Source organism: Scleropages formosus, chromosome 18 (assembly GCF_900964775.1).
Source record: "Scleropages formosus chromosome 18, fSclFor1.1, whole genome shotgun sequence".
In the NCBI taxonomy this organism is placed as follows: Eukaryota; Metazoa; Chordata; class Actinopteri; order Osteoglossiformes; family Osteoglossidae; genus Scleropages; species Scleropages formosus.
This window is the reverse complement of record NC_041823.1, coordinates 20,891,796-20,915,189: the sequence shown is the minus strand read 5'-3', so window position 1 is coordinate 20,915,189 and position 23,394 is coordinate 20,891,796. Positions and strand designations below refer to the sequence as shown.

The following is a 23,394-nucleotide window of genomic DNA, read 5'->3' as shown; positions in this document are numbered from 1 at the left end:
CTTTTGTCATATGCAGATGATTTCCAAAGACCAGAATTTTACCACGTCAATCAGTCGAAGAAACTGGTCGAGTCCATTTTCATTCTCAGACCCACAAATTATTGCTTTTCTAGCGAGACTACCACTGTCTGAGGATCTGTGAAATAAATACGAGTGAACTGAAAATTTGAGCCCTGTTGAGTAAAAATTCCAACTGACCTGAAGTAAGTTTACTGACCTGTCAGAGTCAGAGAAGTAGTATGTTACGCGAAAGCAGCTGTGTACCATGTGGACAGATGGCTCAGGCAGATCACTGAGAAACTGTCATTAGTGAGGAAGGCCTCACAACAATATGCCGAAAATATGACATATAACGTGCAGAACTCACATCGTTCATGGCTACAGTGTGATGCCAGTTAGTTTTTCTGTTAGCAGAAATTGACAAGGTCCCGGGTGGCGAAAAACGCGCATAAGATAATAAATGTGACCATGTTAAAATGTGAATAACCTCCTGTCCCGAGCAGGGTCACAGTGAACCGGAGCCTATCCCGGAAGCCAACCAAGCGACCAATTTCAATAACCGCTTGTCTTGAGCGGGGTCGTGGCGAGCCGAAACCTATCCCGGAGACATTGGGCGCAAGGCTGAATGGGGGGGGGGGGCACACCCTGGACGGGACGCCAGTCCATCACAAGGTAGTGACAAATTAAATGTGGAGCGATAAATAAACCGCATTCTTTTTGCAATCTCATCATACTAGTATGAATATTAATACTTCAATAATAGTTATTTTGAGCTGTAATTAGAAAATGGGGCGACATCTATCTGGTATAGTCTCCACACTGTAACAGCACAGCATTAAAGCTCAACGCCTGAACCCTTGGGGTAACTTAAAGGCAGCTAAGTCAAGTAAAGGAGGTAAGAGACTGCAGATCGCTCGTCAGCTTTCATCTTTGCCCATGCTGCTGACGCTCACGGTGGACCCCGACTCTGACTGGTCACTGCTCCGGCTCGAGGGCCGCGAATGGCCCGGAACGTAACACGGCCTGGAATGTCTACTATGGTTAACTGCTTGAGGCAGGCTCTGCGTCAGAATGATGCACGGTGGGTCCGAGTACAAAGTCTGCATGTGGTAAGGAGGATATCCGTGACCATTCGCAACGGAAGGCTGTAAGTCCGTGCACATAAATGGCAGGAACTGGATGGGCATCCTCTGCCCCATACCGCAGTCCACTAACATGGTGGGCTGCATGTGCTTCATCTGCAGCTGCTGCTCTTGCTGCTTGTTTTCTTGTGTCGCTGTTGCGGATTCACTCCTCGGGAGATGTTCCAGTGGCTGGCAGGTAGGGCTGTGTGTGAGAGGAGCCTTTGGAGAATGGGAGGGACTCTGACGAAGAGGCTGGGTCGTGTGTGCGTGTGTGGCCAAAGGGGAGGGGCAGACGCTGTGGCTCGGAGACTGAATTGGGGTTCCTAGGAGAGACATATTTGAAAATGATGTGGTTGATATGAGTGATTTTTCTTTTCTCATGCAATATCCATGTCCTGGATCTGGAGAAATCCTGCGTATCCTGGTTTTTGAACTCAGCTTTTAAATAAGCGCATTGATCTACTGCGGTACTGTCTGAACACAGAGTGAAATCTAAACCGTGTCAAACTGATCTTATATTACATTTATGTGAGGTTTTTCTCCACAGCAGCATACACTGATTGATACACAGCTGGGTAATTTTACTGGAGCAATTTAGGGTAAGTACCTTGCTCAAGGTGAGAATCAAACTTGAAACTTTTAGGGCAGCAGCTCTAACTGCTACGCTACCAGCGGTCTCTAGTGATAGTACATGTACGATTATGTGTCGGTAACAGAATACCCATAATCACAAAAGAAATGGTTTTTTTTTTATCATGTTAAATGTAATGGCACGGTGGCACAATGAGTAGCGCTGTTGTGTTACAGCACCTGGGTGGTGTGGGAGAACCTGGGTTCAATCCCTGCTCAGTCTGTGTGGAGTTTGCACGTTCTCCCTGTGTCTGTGTGGGTTTCCTCTGGGTGCTCTGGTTTCCTCCCACACTTCAAAGGCATGCTGTTCAGGTTCACCCATGGTGTGTGAGAGAGAGAATGTGTTCCACTGATGTATGGATGAGAGACCCAGTGTAAGTCACTGTGGTGAATAAGGTGTGTGGGCTGATAACACTACATAGAGTGCATAAATGCATGAATGAATGTAAAAATAAGCCTAATATTAGTCATTGTGCTAAACAGGTAAGCCATAATTCTTAGGCTCCAATGACATAATTTGTTTTGAAATATTCATTACATCTACATTTATTCACTTAACAGACACTTTTCTCCAAAGCAACTTCCAATGAACTCTATGTAGTGTTTTCAGCCCACACACCTTATTCACCAAGGTGATTTACACTACTTACACTGGGTCACTCATCCATACATCAGTGGAACACACTCTCTTTGTGTCACTCACACACTAGGGGTGAACATGAACAGCATGTCTTTGGAGTGTGGGAGGAAACCAGAGCACCCGGAGAAAACCCACACAGACTGAGTGGCGATCAAACCTACATCCTCTCGCACCACCCAGGTGCTACGAGAGAGCAGCGCTACTCACTGTGCCACTGTGGCTATTCTTGAAGAAAACAGCTTCCAGGCACCTGTGCTATGACAGGTATTTCTCAACACCAATTTTAAGTTGATTTTACAACTAGTTTTAAACTCAGGGTGTAGTTCATCCTGATTTTAGCTGTGCAAGTTAATCAACGAAGAGCTCAGTGAAGACATCTTAGCTAACAGCTCAACTAGAGCGAAAGGCCAGCATGCGCTGGAAGTTTCCACAACAATGACTGAACAGCGGAACCTGAATGCCACCAACGCAACCCATCTTCCTCACCGTCAATGCTGTGCTGTCGTGACTGCGGCGTGCACCTCTGAGGTGAAAGGGAATCGGAAGTAGGTTCCACCAACTTGGGGTTCTGGCTGCGTGATCCTTTCCCGCGCAACACATCAGTCACCTGGATAGAAACAAAAGCTGTTTTAAAATCATAGCTGATTTACACATTCCATTAGGAAACTTTGCACCCGAGCTTGTTGCATTTACTATGTGAGAAGCCGCAAAGGAGGGGGACAACAGTGATGGTTCTTTTTTTAAACAATTCTATTAAAAAGGTGAAATTGGGAATTAAAAATAAAGATTAAATAAATCAAAATAAAACATTAAAAAAATAAATAAATGAATAATACTGCTGCGACATCCCATCTGGACATCCCACGCACAAGTCGTGGCAATATGATGGTGATATGCTCAGGGGGTGTGGAGGAGCATCATGGGCCATCAAGGAGAGGGGTGATATATGATCACTTGCTTGATCAATAAGTGTGTTCTTCATGTTTGGAAATTGATGCACATTGACTGAAACCGCTTGTCCCAAGCAGGAGCCTGGTCCGGCAGTGCAGTGCGTGGGGCTGGAGGGGGACGGGACACACCCAGGATGGGACGCCAGTCCGCAGCAAGGCACCCCAAGCGGGACTCGAACCCAAGACCCACCAGAGAGCAGACACAGGCCAAACCCGCTGTGCCGCTGTACCCCCATCTTTAGCAGTTCATTTTGCATTTCTTTTTACATTTTTTGTTGGAAGAGGGGGGTGGGATGAAATCTGAAACTGCTCTAGTCAAATGTCCAAAAGATGCTGCAGCCCTGTAGTGTAATAAGTGGAATAAGCAATTCACAACATCGCCGCTAGAGGGAAGTATTCACAAATAGTTCATAAAAAGTTGGAAAGAACAAAAATTTTTCCCCTTTTCCTGCAAGCGGCCACCTGCTCCTCACCTTCTTGTTTTTGGCCACCATCAGAGGGGTGTCGTTGTGGTAGTTCTTGAGGCTGCTGTCGGCGCCGTTCCTCAGCAGCACACGGACGGCCTCCACCTGCCCCCGACCGCAGGCGCTGTGCAGCGCCGTGTTCCCGCTGTAGGACTGCGCGTTCACGTTGACGCCGCTCTGCAAAGGGCCGAGACAAGGATGTGTTCACAGCTTCACACACGCTCACTTTGGCCGAGGTGTAACAGACACTCTTAAACCACTTGTCCCTATTGGGGTCGGGGTGGGCCGGGGCCTAACCCGGCAGCACAGGGCACAAGGCTGGAGGGGGCGGGGACACACGTAGGATGGGATACCAGTCCACTGCAAAGCACCCTAAGCAGGACTTGAACCCCAGACTCAAGAGGGAGCAGGCCCTGACTTAAACCCGCTGTGCCACCGTGCCCCCATCTATCACAAATAGTAGCGATGAATAGTAACGATACACCTTTCAAGCAAGAGGCTAAGGTAAAGAAGTCAGTAAGATGATGGTAAGATTGAGTAACACTGAAGAGCTGATGACACCCACAGCTCCGAGGTGAAAAGCACAGTATGTATGAACAAGGGGCTGTCAGAGGGGTCACTGAGACCTGAGCCACGTGGCCTTCCAGCAGAGGCACATCAGTGACTCTTAGTGAAACAGCCAGTGGGGGTTTGCGTGGGGTGGGGGAGCACACTGAAAAAGACTGCAATGGTAAAGAGAAGAGTGTGGAGGCACTGACTTGACAGATGTGCTGAGTCACATGTCCCAATGGCCATTACATGTCTTCGAAAAGACAGACACATGACCAAAAGCAAGAAAAAAGACTCACAGGGCATTGCACCGTGTGGAGCACCTACCTCAATGAGCATGCTGATCATCTCCATGTTGTTGTTCTCCACAGCGTGAATCAGAGGGCTGCGCCCACTCTTGAAATCCTATGTTCATAATGACATATTTGTAACTGTTACAGTTGCAATTATTATCAAGCTGTTCAGAACACATCCCTCTCCAAGTGAGCCCATATTTCGTCCTTTTCCTGATACCGAATCAAGAGGTTCGCCACTTTTCTCACACCAGGCGTTTGACATACATGCATCCTAACTTTAAAAAAAAGAGTCAGCTGTTCAGTTATCCGTCTCACTGATGCTTTTCCCTGAAGAGATTTATAATAATTTGCCCATTTATACAGCTGGGTGATGTTACTGAAGCAATTTTTAGGATAAGTACCTTGCTCAAGGGTACTACAACTGGGAATCAAACCCCCAACCTTCAGGTCCAAAGGCAGCAGCTCTAAGTATTACACTACCAGCTATTCTGAGTGAGATGAAACTCTACTAAAAGTGTCACAATGAATAACAAGTTGCAGATCAAATTTCAGAAACAGATCACCTCTGCATTCTGATCGCCCCTCGAATAGTCAATCATAGAGGACACTTATATTTCAAATGTGGATGAGGACAGCGAGGGACAGCCTGTGACTCAAGAAACGTCCCAGACACTGTACAATTTTTAGCTTCCGGTGCTCCAATACCCAGTTTCCTAATTTTGGCAGTAGATACGAAGATAACTCAGACAGCCAGAATGAAGAAAGCAGATTGGTAATTGACCTCAGGGCCCTGTGACTCAGGAGAGCATCACAGAGTACATGACTATGACAACTGTATTGTTTTATGAGGCATAAAGAGAAAATTGGGATAGTAACATCTGAAAAACAGCAAAAAAAATGCTGAGCGGCGTTAAAAGTAAAATAAAAGCTTTAATAGAATAACAGGAAATAAGGAGCTCCAATGAGATCAAACGATGGGAGAATTAAAGCGAAGGAACCAACCACGGCATCAATGTCGGCGCCGCTGTCCAGGAGAAGGCGAACGAGCTCCTTGTCCCCTTTTTGGACGGCGAGGTGCAGTGGGGTCAAGCCTGGAGGCAGACAGACGGAAGGTTTCAACTGAAGGAAGTCCCCCAGCTCACATTTTACAATCTCGTATTCGGTTGCTGCGTATGGAGCATGGATCATGAGAAATCGCAAGAAATGTGGCGGCCAACATCTTGCACATGCACACGTATGCACAGTTGTGTCTGTACGGGGTGAAACGTACACACACAGCTGGGCCGAGCCCCAGCAGGTGCAAGGATGGCAGGAAGAGCGTCAGCTTGTGCTTTCAGTATTTCTAGGGGCTTTTTGCGTCGGGCAGAGGGAAAGTTTGTTATCTGCCAGGGCTCATCACTTTCTCAACCGAACTTGACAGCTCGGCGAGGGGGGTGAAGCAGCTTCATTCTTTCTAGGCGAGACATGCAGCAGGCACTCAACGGTCTGTTCATCACCATGTGCTTCTGCTGCTCAGCTGCGCCATAGCCGAGCATGTGTGTCTCTGCATTTTTGACAGCAAACGGGTACGAGGGCGCCTCCCGACATGAGGTCTCAAGATGCAAAAAAAAAAAAAGAAAAAGAAATGCATCGGCCAAGCTTCACTGGCATCCAAAGAGACGTCAGCATCAGATCAACGCAATCAGCGCTTGTTTACGTCTCCGCGTAAATGAACTCGCAGAAGAAGCACCTCGCAGGTGCCAGCTGTATGGCTAAATAAGGAAGCAATGATCAGAAATTGCAGAACTGGGTGCCTGGGGCAGTGAGGGCTGAGGTCACTCTGCAGGGCTCACCTTCGTAGTTCCTGACCTTCAGGCAGGACTGGCATTCAGAATACTTCAGGATCAGCGCCAAACAGGACCTGAGGCCGTGCTCACAGCACAGGTGGGCCGCCGTCTGCCCATTGCGGTCCAGTGTTCCAGGATCTGCCCCCGCGTTGAGCAGCGCCTGCACCAGGTTCGCCTGATGGGTGATTACCGCCAGGTGTAGAGGCGTCTGGCATCAAGCCGGTGGGAGGAGCAGAGGGAGAGACAAAGAGAAACAGGAATTGGTAAATGATGGCTCACAGCAATGTACACTCGAGCAGACGGAATCCGGACAGTGTTAGCCCTTGCACAGGAGCTTCCTGCTGTACACCATCATTCTGATGAGGGGGTGGATGCCCCAGTGATACCAGACAACACAGGTGTAGAAAAACCAGGCATGATGGCAGGTCCTACACAACATGCCATGTCAGCCTAGTGGAATTCAGAGTTGCCACGGCCAGTGTAGTCACATTCCATATCTCAAACCAAGAGGCGGGAAGACTTATCGCTGCACCACGAACAATCCAAATCCACAAAGAAAGCAGCCTGGAGGCTGACTTTGTTATAATACACACACTGACTGAAGCCACCTGTGGCGAGCCAGAGCCGAACCCAGCAACACAGGGCACAAGGCCGGAGGGGACACACCTAGAACAGGACACCAGTCCATCACAGGGCACCCCAAGCAGGACTCGAACCCCAGACCCACCAGCAAGCAGGCACAGGCCAAACCCGCTGCGCTGCTGCACTGCCGCACCCCCACGCCTCCCCATTATAATATAAATACACACACACACACACATTTTCTGAACCGCTTGTCCCATACGGGGTCGCGGGGAACTGGAGCCTACCCGGTAACACAGGGTGTAAGGCCGGAGGGGGAGGGGATACACCCAGGACAGGACGCCAGTCTGTCGCAAGGCACCCCAAGTGGGACTCGAACCCTAGACCCACCAGAGAGCAGGACCCGGTCCAACCCACTGCGCCACCGCATCCCCCCATAATATAAATAATATAATATAAATAATTCATTCATTGTAGAAATTCTATTCTTAATTAGCCTGCGCTCTTGTATCTACCTAGAGTGAGCCATGCGAAAGCTGTGTTCCCTTGCTTGCACTGGAAATGGAAACCTGCGGTGATCAGGACGTGCTGACAGTCCGCTCCTTAAATCATTGTGGAGGTGTAAAGGTTATCCAGGTAATCATTTGGAGCTTATGCAAACAACATTTCCCTCATTTCAGACCTGTCCATACCCGAATCAATATCAATAAGTCAATGCAAGCAGTGCTTTACATTATCAAACAACCTCGTCAAACCCATTTCTTTTTGCACATTTACGTTTTCGAGTCACCGTGCAAATTTGCATATTGTTTTAAATTCCATCATGTTCTGGCTTTCCAATAACAGTGCCGGGTTCCTTGGAACCTCTTCCACAGATAAAGAATTCTGGGCAGCCCGATTCCAACGAACCCGCAGCCGTGCTAACTGCTGCTTACCCTGGCATGCACCTGCCAGGCCCAGCACCTGATCCATACCTGTGCAGCTGGTCCCAAACAGCCCCGGCATAAAAAAATCACATACGAATCCAAATCAAATCAGAATAAAAGCAGTTTCACCGCCGACAAAGTGAATTAGAAAAAAACGTCCTGGTCACATATAGATGAAGTCGGCTGCTTGAATAAGCCTTTAAACACGTAATCTGTGTCAATTATGTCACCGTCTGACCTCTCAGTTGAGCACGTTGTTCATAAGGTTCATGTTTCTGGAAGGACTACATCAGCCGGCTCCCCACCAAGCAGGTCCTATGTACATTTACATTTATTCATTTAGCAGACGCTTTTGTCCAAAGTGACGTACATCTCAGCAAAAAGTACAATTTATGCATTACATTGAGAGAAGGAGACATAGCTGCAGACATGAAAGTCTCAAGCAAACCTAGTTTGTTGCCTACCACTTGCTGCACCGAGGTTCATCGTTCGAGTAGGTGTATAAGACACAGGATAGACAAATCCCGATACCCACACCAATTTTTTTAAATTTTTTTATAATATTATAAGATACACAAATAAGCAAAAACAATGCCAAAGTAGTGGACGAATAAGGGTTGTATCTGGGGATGCTTATGGAGTTATGGTGCATGAACATTTACACCGTACATGAGCTGGAGAGATCTTGGGCGAAGCGGATCTGGAAAAGGTGAGTTTTCAGACCCTTCTTGAATGTAGACAGAGTTTCCGCAGTTCTGAGTGACAAGGAAAGGTCGTTCCACCACAACGGACCCAGAACGGAGAACCTCCGAGCTTTACGTTGTACCATGTAGACACAGTTGGGAGGATGCAAAGGAGCCAATCAGAAAGAAAGAAGAAGTTGGGGGAGTAAAGAAGAGTGGAAAGGAACAAGGAAGGGTGACGTATGTCTTTTCGTCATGGATTTCGACACAGGCGGCTCTTTGGTCTCCCCGACGGGACCTCAGGTGAAGGTGCTTGCCTGAGGTGAGGCTGGTGTGAGGGAGGGCCACCCTGCCAGTAAGGCCCAACAGGGGGAAACGAGCGAGAGGAAGGGAGGAAAATTTGCTAAAATTCCTCTGGTGTCACAACACCAGCGGCCCTCCCTTCCTGTGAAATTAACGCTCCTATTTCCCTGAATCCGCTCTGACTCACTTTTACTCACACATACTGGCACACGCAGTCAAAAATGCCAGCGCGCCTGATAACGCGGGGCCCTTTACGTCCAGAAAGCGCCGATAATTGCCGCGCCAAAGACTCAACTCGCATGGGGGTGGTTTTTAACGGCACGTTCCTAGAACTCTCAAATCCTGCCAAGGTGCGCTACCGTATTTCGGCTCAAGCACGCCACAATAAATCGAACCGATCTCCGTCAACAACGCAGCGCGGAATACCGTTTCACAACTCTGCAACTGTGGCTAAAAGCAGAACGCTTCCGCGCCACTCGCGTACGGCACCGAAAAAGGGAACACAAGTCAAATTCAAGAAGGGTTCAGGGTTAATTGTAATTTTCCGAGGTCCGCGGATCTGAAGATGGAACGAATTTGGCGTTCGTGTGAGATTCCTGTCGTTTACTCCATGGTGACCGAGGCAAATGCTTAAAAATTCTTGCTCATGAATGGCAAAGAAGGGGGGAGGGAAAGACCGTGGATGAACCAGGAAGGAGCAGAGGGTAGGAGTGAGAGGAGCTCTGGGGGGGACACCACGCGGGAAGCGCTCCGGGGGAAAATGGGATTGCGGAGGGAAAACCCCGACGCTCTCCCCTCCACGGTGTCTTAACATTTACATTCCACTGCAGTGAGCGAACAGAAAACAGCGACGCGGAGACACGGACAAAGAATGGAGCCGCAGCTTCAAAGACGCAACGGAAAGGGAGGACGAGCGAAGTTACGAGAAGAGCCACAGGGGGAAAAAAGGAGGAAGAAGGAAGGTGAAATTTAAAAAAAGGCAATTTTTCTCCAAAGACATTAAAAAAGTTTTCTTGGTTTTTGTTTTTTATTTGCAGATAAAAGGTTCGAACTGTTTTCGATGAGGCACTGTGACAGCTGACACAGTAAAGGCTTGGACTAAACCACACTGCCAAGCCTTCGGTAAAGAAAAAATAAGAATGCAGCAAACGTGAGGAAGCAATAAAGCACTGATAACTATCAGAGCAGCAGAGGTAAGAAGAAAGCAAGTGTGTGTGTGTGTGTGTGCGTGCGTGCACGTTTGCGCGCGTCTGCGTGTGAGAGAACGAGAGAGAGCGCGCACTGTTAAAGCAGCTGTAGGGAAAGTCCCTGATTCTACCCTCTGAACCTCAGTGCAAAGCATGCTGGGAAACGGCCCAGTAGAAGAGGGGGGGCTATCATGTGACTTCTCGGAATGAGGATCCTGAAGTGCATGCACTGTAACAGCTCACAGTGAACATACGTTAAAGACCTGCCAGGGAAAGACACACAGGCATCATGCGCGCGCGCACACACACACACACACACACACACACACACTCTCACACACACACACACACACACACACACACACTTCTGCACCGCACTCATGTTCAACACGATGCTCTGTGACGGTGCACCATTTTCCTGCAATTTTCTGCGTGCTCGGAATTAACGTTCACAAAGTATAATATAAACTGTGAATAATAATTTCACGTACTATATAATAACAGTATAATATAAAGAATTAGAAGTGTAAGAAAACAGTAGAGCAACATTGCTAACGACCACAACGCAGTGATTAGTGTTTAAAATAAAGCAACCAGTGATGCTGAAAGGGGAGTGTCCCGTCAACTCCATTACTTAGGATAAACATTTGAGTTCAGGGACAGCTGTCGGTTCCAGTAAGGAAAGGAAAACAACCGACTCCCAAGACTTTGAGATGACTGACTGACACGCCACGATAAAATATCCCATTTTTCCAGCAGAACGAGAGTCTGCCGCTCAACCTCCGCTTACTAGGCGCATTTTGCATCGGTAACGCCGTAACTCCTTTCAAGGTTTCAAGAATAATCTGAGAATGCAGGCAACTCCCACCCATGGACACTAAGAGTGTTGGCAGCGACCGTAAAAGCAGGAGTCGAGAGCAGGGCTTCACACGACAGCCCTCGGTGACGTCAGGCTCACACTTCACGAAGTGTTTTACCACCACTACGAGCCATCGCCAGGGTTGCAAGATCCCCAACCCAAAACTCTCGCCAGGGGACCTTCTCAACCTAAGCGCTTACGAGGTAGCATCCAAATCCCAGCGGGCACGACTTTAAGCCGGGCTGCACGAGGCTCTTTGCGATTCCCTCAAAAAGCCCGCTCTGAAACGGTGCGCCGGTGCCGTGGCTCATTTTTATTTTCTGCCAAAAAAAGCACGGCGCTACAAAATCGCTGAAGACAGGATATCACACGGGCAGAAACCTCCACAATGAAAAAACAATGAGGCACGCACAGACGCTGCTTCTGGTAACCGAGCGGCCTTGGGTTCATCAAAACAAGCGGGGAGATTTCTGGGCTTTGGTTAGGCTTGCGGAGCGGTTGGTAAGCGACTGCAGCGTGACTTGGGGAGGATGCGGTAGCTCAGAGGCAGAAGGGGAACGTGAAAGTCGCCTGGATGCGGGGCTCTCCGCAGGCACGTCTAACTCGAGCGAACATGGACGTAGGTTCCTGAGAAGCGCAGGTGGACTCTCCCCTGGTTTGGGGCCGCCAGGTGCGACCTGGTGCCGGTAAGAGAGAAGTGTTGCGCAAGTCAGCTGCGTTGGAGCAGAAGCCGTGACACATGCTAGGAAGAGCTGGACTTCCTTCTGTGCTACTCAAAGGCTGACTCCGAGGGGATCCTTGAGGATTCTGAACCTGTTTGCCCTTCCCCAGATTAAGAGCAGGATGAACGTATGGCGCATGCATAGAGGTCGCGGACGCACAATTTTACCTACCGTCACCTCTTGTAGACCAAAACCAAATCTGCAAGGATTGCTGGTGGGCTCAGTGATGGGGTGCGATGCTAACCCAACTGCCTCGTGGCCTGCAGCGTGGAGAGCGTCCCTCGCGAGCTGCCCTTACGCACCTTTGCTCTCCAGATGCTCCCGCAGCTCTCAGCGGCTCCCGCAAGCATGCACGATGTCTACGTATGCGCACGTACATCCACGTCTGCGCTGCATCTCACCTGCATGAGGTTGTTGTAGATGTCCAGATCCCTGCCAGTCTGCGTCAGGACGTAGATCAGTCTGCGGACCACCTCCTCCAGGCCCTGTACCACTGCAATGTGTAGAGCCCTGCCACGGCAACACACATATTCGTAACACATCTGCGTTGAACGGGGTCCCGCAATGCAACACACGCTTTCTTACATGTCTGGATTACAAAGAGACCTGCAGCACACACTCCTACACAGTGGCGTCGCACAAGATCCTGCAATGCAACACACGCTACGCCTCGGCCTCGCACGGCGCCCCGCACCGACAACGCAGACTTTTCCCCAGAAACCACACGTGACACCGGTGTCCGACACGTAAATTTGGGCAGGGGCCCAGCGTGACGCGGTGGAGGGTTCAAGGAACGGAACAGGTGCGCGTCCCCGCTCGACGAACGCGGCGTCCGAAACCGGTAGCGTGTTTCAAACTCATAGGTGCAGCTCTAGGAATCAGCATCTTATTCTTTTTTTTTTTTTTTTTTTTTTTGTAAACTCTGACTCGCCGAACCATACAGACTATAGAGGTGCTTACCGAAAAACACAGAACATATACAATCGGCAGTATTTCATTGTTTTTTAGCACACGCGGTATATAATTACTAAAACGCGTAATTGGTGGCATCAGCACTTAATGCCGCTAATTTTGAATTTCAGTACTGATCTGCAGAGGCCGGGAGGTCATTAGATCGGCCGAGAAACGACGCCGTAGATCATTCAATCGGTACCGCGACGGAATTCCACCTAGCTGACCTTTTCGGAATTATTTGCATCGTCTAAGAGGTGGCCACCGGCTCTTTGTTTCTCCTCCACATCCCTTTGCGAAGTGACAGATTTTGCGTCACACGCCTGTAACGCGGTAAACGGCCCGCGCGCCCCGATCGCAGCTGCGGGTCACCGACACCCCGCTTGTCCGTAAGACCTAACGGCTCATTGGCTCATTGGCTCATTGACCCATGGCCCCAAAACCCAGTATGACTCAGGCTGGGCCGCACTATCCATGTACGCAAAAAAAAAAAAAATCACACGAGAATAAAGGGAAATGATTATCGTTTAATCTGACAGCTTCTTCACAGAACTCTCGCAGGAACAGGGGATAAAAGAGGGGCCCTTCAGAAACCTTCTTCTTTTTTTTTTTTTTTTTTTTTTTTTCTGAAGCTGCTTCCAGTAACAGCGCGGCCTGTTTGATGTCACTTCCTGTGTTCAGGAACAACGGCATGGTTCTCTTGAATAATAATTGTTATTATTACAGCTTCTGCAGGGGTTTTCTCTGGGTTCTTTCAACGCGGCTCTTCGCTTTCTTTTTAATGAGAAACTCGTTCTGGAAATGAAAGACAAGCGTGCTAGTAAAACAGTTAACTATGGGAAGCCGTGTCGGTAACTAAATACCACTATGTGTAAGTATTCGCGAACATTTAATTTGGGAAGTATAATGATACGCTGTGGGGCAGACCCTGCTCGTAACATAGAGCTAGCCTCTAAACTGCGACGGCATTTGAAATTTGAGCCGAGCTAAAAATTTGCATGCTTTGCTACGCGCACCGCGCTGCATGCTGTACAGGTGATTTTTTTTTTTTGCATGCTTGTAATAACAACAGGGGATGGAGCGAGCGAACGGAGGGAAAAAACAAGGTACACGCCCATAAGCGGAGGCAGAAAGTTTACCGTGACCCTGTCGTGCCCCGGAATGGTCAGAAGGGACCCCCTCCAGAGAGGGGAGGCAGATGGCGGCTCGAGTGGAAGCAAATCACCCAACATTTATTCATTTAGCCGTCGCTTGTGTTCTCTTAAGGTCACAACTGTTTACCCATTTATACAGCTGGGTAATTTTACTGGAGCAGTTTAGGGTAAGTACCTTGCTAAAGGGCACTACAGCCAGAGGTGGGGATTGAATCTGCAACCTTTGGATCCAAAGGCAGCAGCTCGAGCTACCGTGCCAGCAGCTGCCCAACAAAGAGAGAATTTTTTAAAAAAAACGAAGCGGCGAGGAAGATACGGTACATGCGGACTTAGACGAAAAGAGGAGGGGAAAAAAAAAATAGAACGACCCTCCGGTTGCAGTCACGCAATCACAATACTAATCCCTGAAGTAAGAAACCAGGCTGGAAAGGAGAACCAGTGCTCCCTGCGTCTATTCATTTCTCACCAACTGCCTTTACTGTAAGTGAGGTCACACAAAGCGTACGGACAGCGCACGTTGTGAGAAAAGTGGCGTTCACGTTCAATCAATATTTCGTTACGGGCGTTCGTTACAGGCATTGTTCCACTACTGGGATAAGCGTCCTTAACCGAGGCCTTTGAAATTATTCCAAGTTCTCGAAACACACGAACAATGGCTTTGAAATGAAACACGGGGGACGCGGTTCGTTCAAGCGATTAATTTTTCGAATGTTTTCCGTGTTCGGTTAGTACTTTCTCCTGCAGTGAATTTCTCATTTCTTTAGGGGCGGTTTAATTAACGCACTTAGCATTTATATTTACGTTCATTCATTTGGCAGACGCTTTGCTCCGAAGCCAGGAACATCTCACAGAAAATGCAATGTGTGTATTACATTAGGAGAAAGAGACGTGTGATCCTTCAGTAAAGTTAGTTTGTTTCTTATGAACCAATGTTCATCAGGCGAGTAGCTGCATAAAACTTTACTTGAATATCAATGATTCCTAATCACATATATATTATACATATATATAAATGGGGTTGCAGTGGTGCGGTAGGTTTGACCCGGTCCTGCTCTCCGGTGGATCTGGGGTTCGAGTCCTACTTGGGGTGCCTTTTGATGGACTGGCGTCCCCTCCAGGGTGTGTCCCCTCCCCCTCCAGCCTTGCGCCCTGTCTTGCCGGGTTAGGCTCCGGCTCACCGCGACCCTGCTCGGGACAAGCGGTTTCAGACAGTGTGTGTGCGTATAAACATATACATTTACGTTACATAACATACTTAAAGAAGTGAGGTGTATGTTTTCTTCAAAAAACAGTGACATTAGAAATTAGTTTTCGAATATGTTTCTGTTCCTGTATTGGAATTGAAACTCCAGTGCTAAACAGCGACATAAACACACTTAACATACTTTATATTGTTACAGCGCCAGTTAGCGCTTCAGTTTCAATTCCAAAACAGGAACACAAACACACCGAAAGGCTAATGTCTAATGTCGCTGCTTCTTGAAGGAAAGCACAGCCGTACCTCCGAGCGACACGCAGAAATATGCGATCTGATAGGACTCCGAGTAAAGACCTGCCATTCTCTCGCTCTATCCGACTCTCGGCATGAAACTGAACTTAAGTCTCCTGTTCCTGGAAGAGGGGCAAACCGCAGCCCCAGATAACCTCAGCTGGCTGACGCAGGAACCCAAGCGTAGACATCGACGGGGTTAGAGAAAGAGAGGGAGCGGCCGTGCGAGAGCACCGCAGTGATGGCATAGATGCATGTTATTCTGGGTGGGTTATTCGCAAGCTTTCAATCCCTGTATGCAGATGAGGTAAACACTGCCCTTACTACGGTAATCAGGGCCACACGTCAGCTTACCAGAAATGAGTTCCACTGCTACTGCTAAGCCCTTAGGCCATGAGACCTCATGTCCATCCCATCTGCACTCCTGCTATCTCCACATACTCGTGAGTCTCGCCCAAGGCGTGGCGCTGGTGCAAGCAGGTGGTGCATAAAGAAGGCAGGCAGCCCCCGCACTCAGCTCAGGGTGCATCTAGAGCGACCGCAGCGCCCCGCTCGCCCGCACAGCGCGTGCTTGGCCCCCCCGCCCCCTTCCCTTCATGACGCCGGAGAGCGTGACCGAGAGGCTCGCTCGACTGGGTGCTTTGAACCATCGGGATCGAAGCAGAGAGAGGATGGAGGAGCAACAGTGGGAGATAAACTGCCTCTGTGTGTGTGTGTGTGTGTGTGTGTGTGTGTTCTGTAGGGCTCGGGTCAAAGGAGAGCGAGATAGACAGCGGTGGTAGAGAAAGAGCGGTAAGGGAGGAAGTGAGCAGCGGATGTTTGGGTTTATGAGCTCATTCATTTAAAACGGTGCCTAAAGAAAAAAGAAAAGAGCAAAAGAGAGAGACAGAGGCACCTGAGAAAACCACTGCCGCACATCCGATTGCGCCTTCTCGCAGGTTTTCCCGAAACTGAGGGGCTCAGAGGCGCTGAGAACAGGACGGGGTGAGAGCACCAACACTCCTTTGACGCAAGAGCAAAAACACAGAAACACACACAGGAAGGAGAAGGGGTGGGGGGCGGCGGACACTACATTAGAGGCTCTGCTTCTTACGTTCTTGGCGTGCCGTAACCTCGTTTCGTGCCACGACCCCAACTGGCAACCGGAGGCCGCGTTTACCATTTTATGGTTGCATTACTTTCATTAAAAGTCATCTCTGAACATAATACGTGACAGCGAAGGGAGAATTTAAACGCATGAAGTCACACATAGGCGAGGGTGCACTAATCAGGGCTCAGAATCCTCCGTTGCCAGTATAGCGCGTACTGGAATTGGTTGGTGTTCGGCGCAAAACGTGAACCACAACTTCACAAAACACGAGACGGTGAAGGATAAGACTGTATGGTGACAGGTTGTGACTAGGAATGATTTTGCAAAGCAAATTCTAGGTGTTGATATAAACACCTCACGAATTTTCCAGAGAACTTTAGGCACGCGCACATCGTCTGAACCGCTTGTCCCATATGGGGTCGCGGGGAGCCGGAGCCTAATCTGGCAACACAGGGCGTAAGGCTGGAGGGGGAGGGGACACACCCAGGGCGGGATGCCAGCCCATCACAAGGTAACCCAAGCGGGACTTGAACCCCAGGCCCCCTGGCGAGCAGGACCTGGTACAACCCATTACACCACCACACCCCCAACTTTAGGCACAGCGATGTATAATAAACAGCGTACTGATCCAAGGCCTGTAACTATTACACCCTTTGTACTCTTGTTAGTGTGGTTGGTGTAAATGTGTGGTATAATTATGCTTTCAAGCAGCTGATGTGGAGCTATTCTGATGGACCGTTATGGAATATCTTGCCCACTTTGCTCTACAGCAAAAGACCAATAGTTCTCTGGGCCATTTTCTGTTGTCGTACATTTTTAGTGTTGCGCTGTGCAATTAATAAAGTATAGAACTACCAAAAGATGTCACAATCTTCCTTTTCATGATGGTCTATTAAAATAACGGTTCAATTCCGGCTGGTCTTTTTGACCGTATGAGTACATTTGTGGAGGGCTATGAGGAGGGTGGCTATGCATGCGGCACAACCGTCGTACTGTGGGTGACCGCCCACACACACACACACACACACACACACACCATCTGAACCGCTTGTCCCATACGGGGTCGCGGGGAGCCAGACCCTAGCCCAGCAACACAGGGCGTAAGGCTGGAGGGGATGGGGACACACCCAGGACGGGACGCCAGTCCATTGCAAGGCACCCCAAGCGGGATTTGAATCCCAGACCCACCGGAGAGCAGGACCCGGTCCAACCCACTGCGCCACGGCGCCCCCCAGGCATAGAACAGGAGCTGTAAATTCAGCATGTGTAAGTGGGAACAAAGCCCGTGAAACACCAGATTCATCACACATTCCTCTTCATATACACACAGCAAACGATCCTACAGAAACATCGACATTTAAAAATATATATATATATATCAGAAATGTAATCGACAGGCAGAGCAAACAAAGAAAGTGAAACAACAACAAACAATGTCATGGGGAAACAAATACGAATGCGGTCGAGAAATCCCCCATCAATCCATCAGAAACTGTCTCACAAGGTGAATCATTTGGACCATAACAAACAAATTTCTGCCAATCTGCCTTTCAGAGCAGCTAAGTTTCAAACCCCAACATCTGTGCACGTCCCCATAAATCGAAGTTACATTCCTTAATGTAGCTTAAATTTTCTTCCACTTACAATTCTTCACCCATTCATACAGCTGCGTAACTTTCACTAGAGCACTTTTTTTTTTGAGGTGAGATTCAAACCTGCGACCTTTGGGTCCCCAAGGCAGCAAGTCTAACAACTACAATACCAACTGCCCCAAGTATTATGCATAATGAGGGTGGGACGTGGGGATTAGTCATTAGTTTTTGTGAATCACAGCTCCGAACAAAACTTCGAAATGCGAAAGAGTTACAGATGACAGCGACTACGCTGTTCGGGTTTGTCTTCAAGTAGACCTGCTCTACTAGGTCAGTGGATAAAGAACATCGTATCAACACACAGCTAATTTTTAACATGGAGAAAGGAAAAAGGGAAAAAAAAAAAACAAGATCAACCCACGTGTCGCCATCATCGTCCTGCCGCGTTGCCAGGGCAACTTCCTGAGACAGGTGGTCCCTCTCAATGTGGTGGAGAGGAACGGCGAAGGGAAGTAATGGCACAAACACGGGGGGCCCGTGGAAGGAGTTGAGCGCGTGCCCACAGCCGACTGCAAAAAGACAGACAAACATGCGTGGAGAGTCACGAAAAGGGGTACGGAAGAGACGCGATTGCGCACCTTAGCTGGAGTTTGATACTGTAGGCGACCGCAGGATGGAGCAAAGTAATAACCTGTACACTGGAAATATACAGTCATTGCGCATATTTCTACACCGCTGGACTCCCTGTGTTACCGCACTGTCAGTACAGCGTCCCAAAAACGTACTCAAATGCACTCACTTACTTATTAATAAAGCAGGAAAATGACAAAGAATAAGGATGATTCAGTGATTAAGTGGTTGGATGATAAATAATAATAAGTCAGCTTTCATCCGCTGGTCCCGGAGGGGACTGAGGGGAACAAGCAAACAAATGCAGTGTCACTGTAAAAACAAGGTTTTGGTTTGGTGCGCTGGGTCCACATAAACCATATTTTCCAATGTTTCCCACTGAAATGCAGGATGCAGATTTCACTACATATATATATATATATACACATACACACAATGTCTACAGTCACTTATCTCAAGGCAAGTTGAAGCCTAGCTGGGCAACACAGGGTGCAGGCTGGGGAACACACCCAGGACATGACACGAGTCTGCCACAAGGCACCCCAAGCAGGACTCGAACCCCAGACCCACCAGGCAGCAGGCCCCAACCAGTGTGTGTGTGTGTGTGTGTGTGTGTGTGTGTGTGTGTGTGTGTGTGTGTGTGTGTGTGTGTGTGTGTGTGTGTGTGTGTGTGTGTGTGTGTGTGTGTGTGTGTGTGTGTATATAGGTGCGGTATAGCAGGGCCCCCTGTATTGCATTTGTCCAGCTGCTGTTATGTACCTAAAGATAGAAATGCATGACACAGCAAACAAGATTAGTGTGCAATTGTCCACTTTTATCCTAGGACTTTTCCACCTCTCACATTTGATTTGTGTGGAAGAAAAAAAAAAGTTGGTATGTTGGAAAGCTCATCTTGACCTCCGAACACAGAGCTCAAGCAAGGAGGGAAAATCAAATGGGTGGTGATGGGGTAAAATCCCAACCATCATCCATACTGTTCTGTCTTGCACCACATGGCATGGGATGGGATCCACAAATCTAAGGCAGCCCTGGATCGCACGGCTTTCGACAACCCCCGGCCACTTTGCCAGTTTTTCATGATAAACGTTTTGCAGGAACCCAAATGGAGAGCAGCGAAATCCAAAAGGCCGTTCTTAACCACTCTGAACCGTGTTGCAAGAGCCGCGCACGGCGGCTCCGCTACACAATGTGTCACAATGACTAACCAGGGCCGGACTGACCCCGACTGCGCAATCGCGCCGCAGCCACACGTCCTCGCCGAGACCCTCGCCCCCTTAAAGGGTAAACTCGAGCCTCACCTCGGTCGCCAGCGGCACCCCGTTCAGGTCGTTTGAAACGATCGCGTCATTTAAGCAGAACGCAGCCGCCCCGTGACTTCTCCGGGGGAGCGCGCGCCGCAGACGTGTCGCTGCTAGACCGTACGTGTACGCTACACGTTACAGGTGGATGTGAGCGGGGCAATGATGAATGTGAGACGCGTCGGTGTCCTCGCGAGCTCCTCGCCCGTAGATCATAACGCGCCAGCTTTCCCACTCCGCACCGCCGCCAAGCCGAGCAAACTAAGGCGTGCGCGCGCACTCAGCGGTGGCGCGCGGGGTCACCTGCACTTACTGTAGGCTGGCACGTCAGGTAAGCGCTGACTGGCCTCCGCTGGCGTCCTGTCGTGGCGCCGCGGGACCTCCGTCCGTTCCGCAAAGTGCTTTTTCAGCCTCCTCTCCGGACTGTACTTGTTCTGCTCGGGAGAGCAGTGTTTTTTCTCCGCAGGTGAGGCGCAGCTCTGCCTCAGGTGCCGTGTCTCTGGATCCGTGGGAAAGGGACGTTTTCTGAGCGGAAGACTCGACACGGGCTTCTTGGCGCTGCTCGCTTCCCCGAGGTGCGGCTCCCCCGTCGAGGCTGCTTTTTGGGTTTGGGTTCTGTGCTCCACTGCGTTCGAACCGAAAGCCGGTGCGCTCTCATGATCGAAGCCACGATTCTTCGATGTCGCGGCTGTTCTGCTCGCCTGCTGCTTTTCCCTGGGAAAGTGACTGCTGGTGGTGTCGCCAGGTGACTCTGGGCGCGACAGCTCGTGATCTTCTCCGCTGCCTTTTCTCCGGAGGTCCAGCGGGAGCGGCATTCCTGCAGGATGTGACCCGTTCATTGTCATCGCTGCGTTTCCCCGAGTGGCTCTTCCTTCAGATGACGTGCGATGAAAACAAGAAGAATAATCCCAGAATGGCAATTTAACTCGAAAAGATCAGTCGATTGCCAGCCTGTGCAATGAATGATGAGCTGGAGGGACGACGACGTGCAGGGAGAAACTGCCTTTTTAACCGATCAGCTCTCCCAAAATCCATCACTGGAAACATCTCCCCGAATAAATCCAGGCATTGCACTGGCGACGGAAAGAACACTTTTGGACAGTCATGGCAGCGCAGTTCATAGAGTGAAACCCGCACGCTGAGCTGCTTAAACGCGCACGATCAAGAAGAGCTGAAATACAGTCGCATGCAGCATTGCATGTATGTAAGGGCTCAGCCGAAACTGTGCAGAACTAAGCTAGAATAATAAAAAAATAATAGTAACTTTGCTCCTGATTCTCAAGCGTGTCCAAACTCTGCTGAAATGTCGCGTTGCCTCCCTCCCCGTATCTTCTTAAGGACTGATCCGAGTTGCACTTGGTTCTGCGAACTTCGTAGAGTTACGAACAATCCTTTCGATACGCGCAACAAGAGAGACAAGTCGCTGTCCTCCTTCCCTGTATGATACTGTCTAATGTAACATGTTCCTCTCTCTCTCTCTCTCTCTCTCTCTCTCTCTCTCTCTCTCATTCACATAAATTCGTCGTCATGCCGGGGCTTCCCCTCTGATGTAACTGCTCAAGCGCTCAGTTTATCGGCCGCTCGCTGTTGACTTTCAGGTTAAAATTTAAACAGCAGATGCTGGGTTCAATATATATATGTTAAGATCGTACTCCTGTACTTCGCTCGCTGGCCGGAGCGGAGGGTCATACGTGGATTACAAATAATATTCTCGAGCATTTTTATGACAAGACTGTCACTGTGGCAAAGCTGCCCTGTGAAGCTGTGCTCTGCACAGAATTGAGCCACTGAGTTTTGCTTTCGACACGTCTGCCACTTTGTCTCGCTTATGTTGGACAAGTCTTTGTCCCGAGATCTTATCATCCGTATTTGGAAGATCGTTTGCTGAAATTTGGGGATCTCCCCTGAGCTGTTATGTGGAAGTCAGTGTTTCATCCATATCCCACAACCGTCCCTCATTTACTGGATCTGCGGGGGGTGGAAGGGATGGGAGGGGAGGGGAGGGGAAGTTAAAGGGAAGTGGGGAACGCGAGGTCAAGCGCTGTCTGGTCCGTAAATGGACTTAGAATAATACCATTGTGGAGACGTGATTCATTTTCTCTGCCGGAGACTCTGGCTGTCTCACAAGCACCCTATGTGCTGCCTCTTGGTGTATATTTCAGCCTGTCACATTTATTACAACGCCTGTATTATTTACTTCACATGCAAACCTCTAGAACGATGTCCAAAGCCTCAAGATCTAGTTTGAGAGTAGCAGTACTGGAAGGTTTTGAGCTTATCTTTTGTTTTGTAAATATTCATGAAACAGGGAAGCACTTTTCGTTTAAGATGCCTGTTCAAAATGACAGGAAGGCTGGCATTTTTGCTCTGATATGACTTGTATTTTTCATAATTCATTGTGCAGAGCTATGATTTACTGTAAGATGGGTTAACTGCGCTTACGGCCTTTGAGACGCGTCTTTACGGAGTCCGGTGTGCACAGAATGCACAATGGTGGCACCTCGTGGTCACTGCCTGTAATTGCAATGCGGGGACCAGAATGTCATGTGTACAGTGTAAGAAATTATTATTAGCACTTATTTTTAAGCAGAACACAAAAGTAAGTGATTTGGTTATTTGCTGTTTGTGTAACCATTGCTTTCTAAGATAAATTTGTCTGTCACCGCTCCGGTTTCTATGTGCGTGTGTTAGTATGAGTACTGGGCTATTTTAATGAAGTCTCAGCTCAGACACAGTCATACCGTTATTTTCTGTTCTTGTAAGCAACTTACTATTATTTGACCCTTCTCCTCTTCATCAGGGCCTTGGAGGCCCATACTCCCGTTTTTGCATTGCTCAATTTACACTGCTGGTCTGTGATCATCAGTTCGTGAAATTGCTCTGCTTACAAAATAAAATTGTCACTCTGTGAACAAAGAACCTGAGAAATAATTATTATTTTCTTTAGACCTTGCGCTACGCAGTCAGTCATTGACGATATCCCATCATCCACTCCTAAGTTGTAATACGACACCTCCCTCCCCAGCTTTTCTCGGTTTCTACAGGCCATCTTCACAAAGATCCAATTTACCATGCACCACCCTGAGCCCCCCCCCCCCCTCCGGGATTCTAGTTACCTGGGTGAATTTGGGACTTTCCACAGATACACTGAGGTACATAGGGACTAACAGATGCTGAGACTTTGTGTTAAATTCCCTAAAACACCCGAAAGACATAATAATAACAGCTGCTTTTAATGAAATGCGATCCATCGTTCTGCCATGTGTGTAAGACTGATCATCATTTGGTAAGGCAGGTATCAGTATACATTATAAATCAAACAATGAATACAGCTATTATTTTATTTCCACATAAGAGTTACCTCTGTTTACATCGTAAAATCAGAGCAGAGGAGCAGTTGCTGAAGACATAAAATAAGAGGGCCTAAGTTCCAATCCGTTCGTTGTCGC

At 48.8% G+C, this 23,394-nt stretch overlaps 2 protein-coding genes across 2 annotated transcripts in view; one reads left to right on the top strand and one right to left on the bottom strand.

Annotated features, from left to right (window-relative positions):
• Positions 1-624: 624 nt before the first annotated feature.
• bcl3 (BCL3 transcription coactivator) lies at positions 625-23,032 on the bottom strand. Its single transcript, XM_018732242.2, has 9 exons — positions 20,259-23,032; positions 18,439-18,586; positions 12,143-12,251; positions 6,486-6,687; positions 5,656-5,744; positions 4,685-4,762; positions 3,818-3,985; positions 2,881-3,001; positions 625-1,447 (listed from the first exon to the last, which is right to left on the bottom strand). Exons 1-9 carry the CDS (start codon positions 20,788-20,790, stop codon positions 918-920), a joined length of 1,977 nt encoding a protein of 658 aa, XP_018587758.2. The 5' UTR covers positions 20,791-23,032; the 3' UTR covers positions 625-917.
• Positions 8,744-23,394, top strand: part of cblc (Cbl proto-oncogene C, E3 ubiquitin protein ligase) — a 33,783-nt gene continuing 19,132 nt past the window's right edge. Inside the window, exon 1 of the mRNA XM_018732246.2 lies at positions 8,744-10,166. The gene's annotated coding sequence lies outside the window, so the exon portion shown is untranslated. The remainder of the gene's footprint in view (positions 10,167-23,394) is intronic.

What these genes read in the sequence shown, in the direction of transcription:
- bcl3 (XM_018732242.2), bottom strand. Translation starts at nt 20,790, where the DNA reads ATGACAATGAACGGGTCACATCCTGCAGGAATGCCGCTCCCGCTGGAC. An exon ending in GAAGGTCAGGAACTACGAAG is followed by an intron (nt 5,745 to 6,485) that starts GTGAGCCCTGCA and finishes GTCTGCCTCCAG; the next exon opens with GCTTGACCCCACTGCACCTC. An exon ending in TGATCAGCATGCTCATTGAG is followed by an intron (nt 3,986 to 4,684) that starts GTAGGTGCTCCA and finishes GGCCCTTTGCAG; the next exon opens with AGCGGCGTCAACGTGAACGC.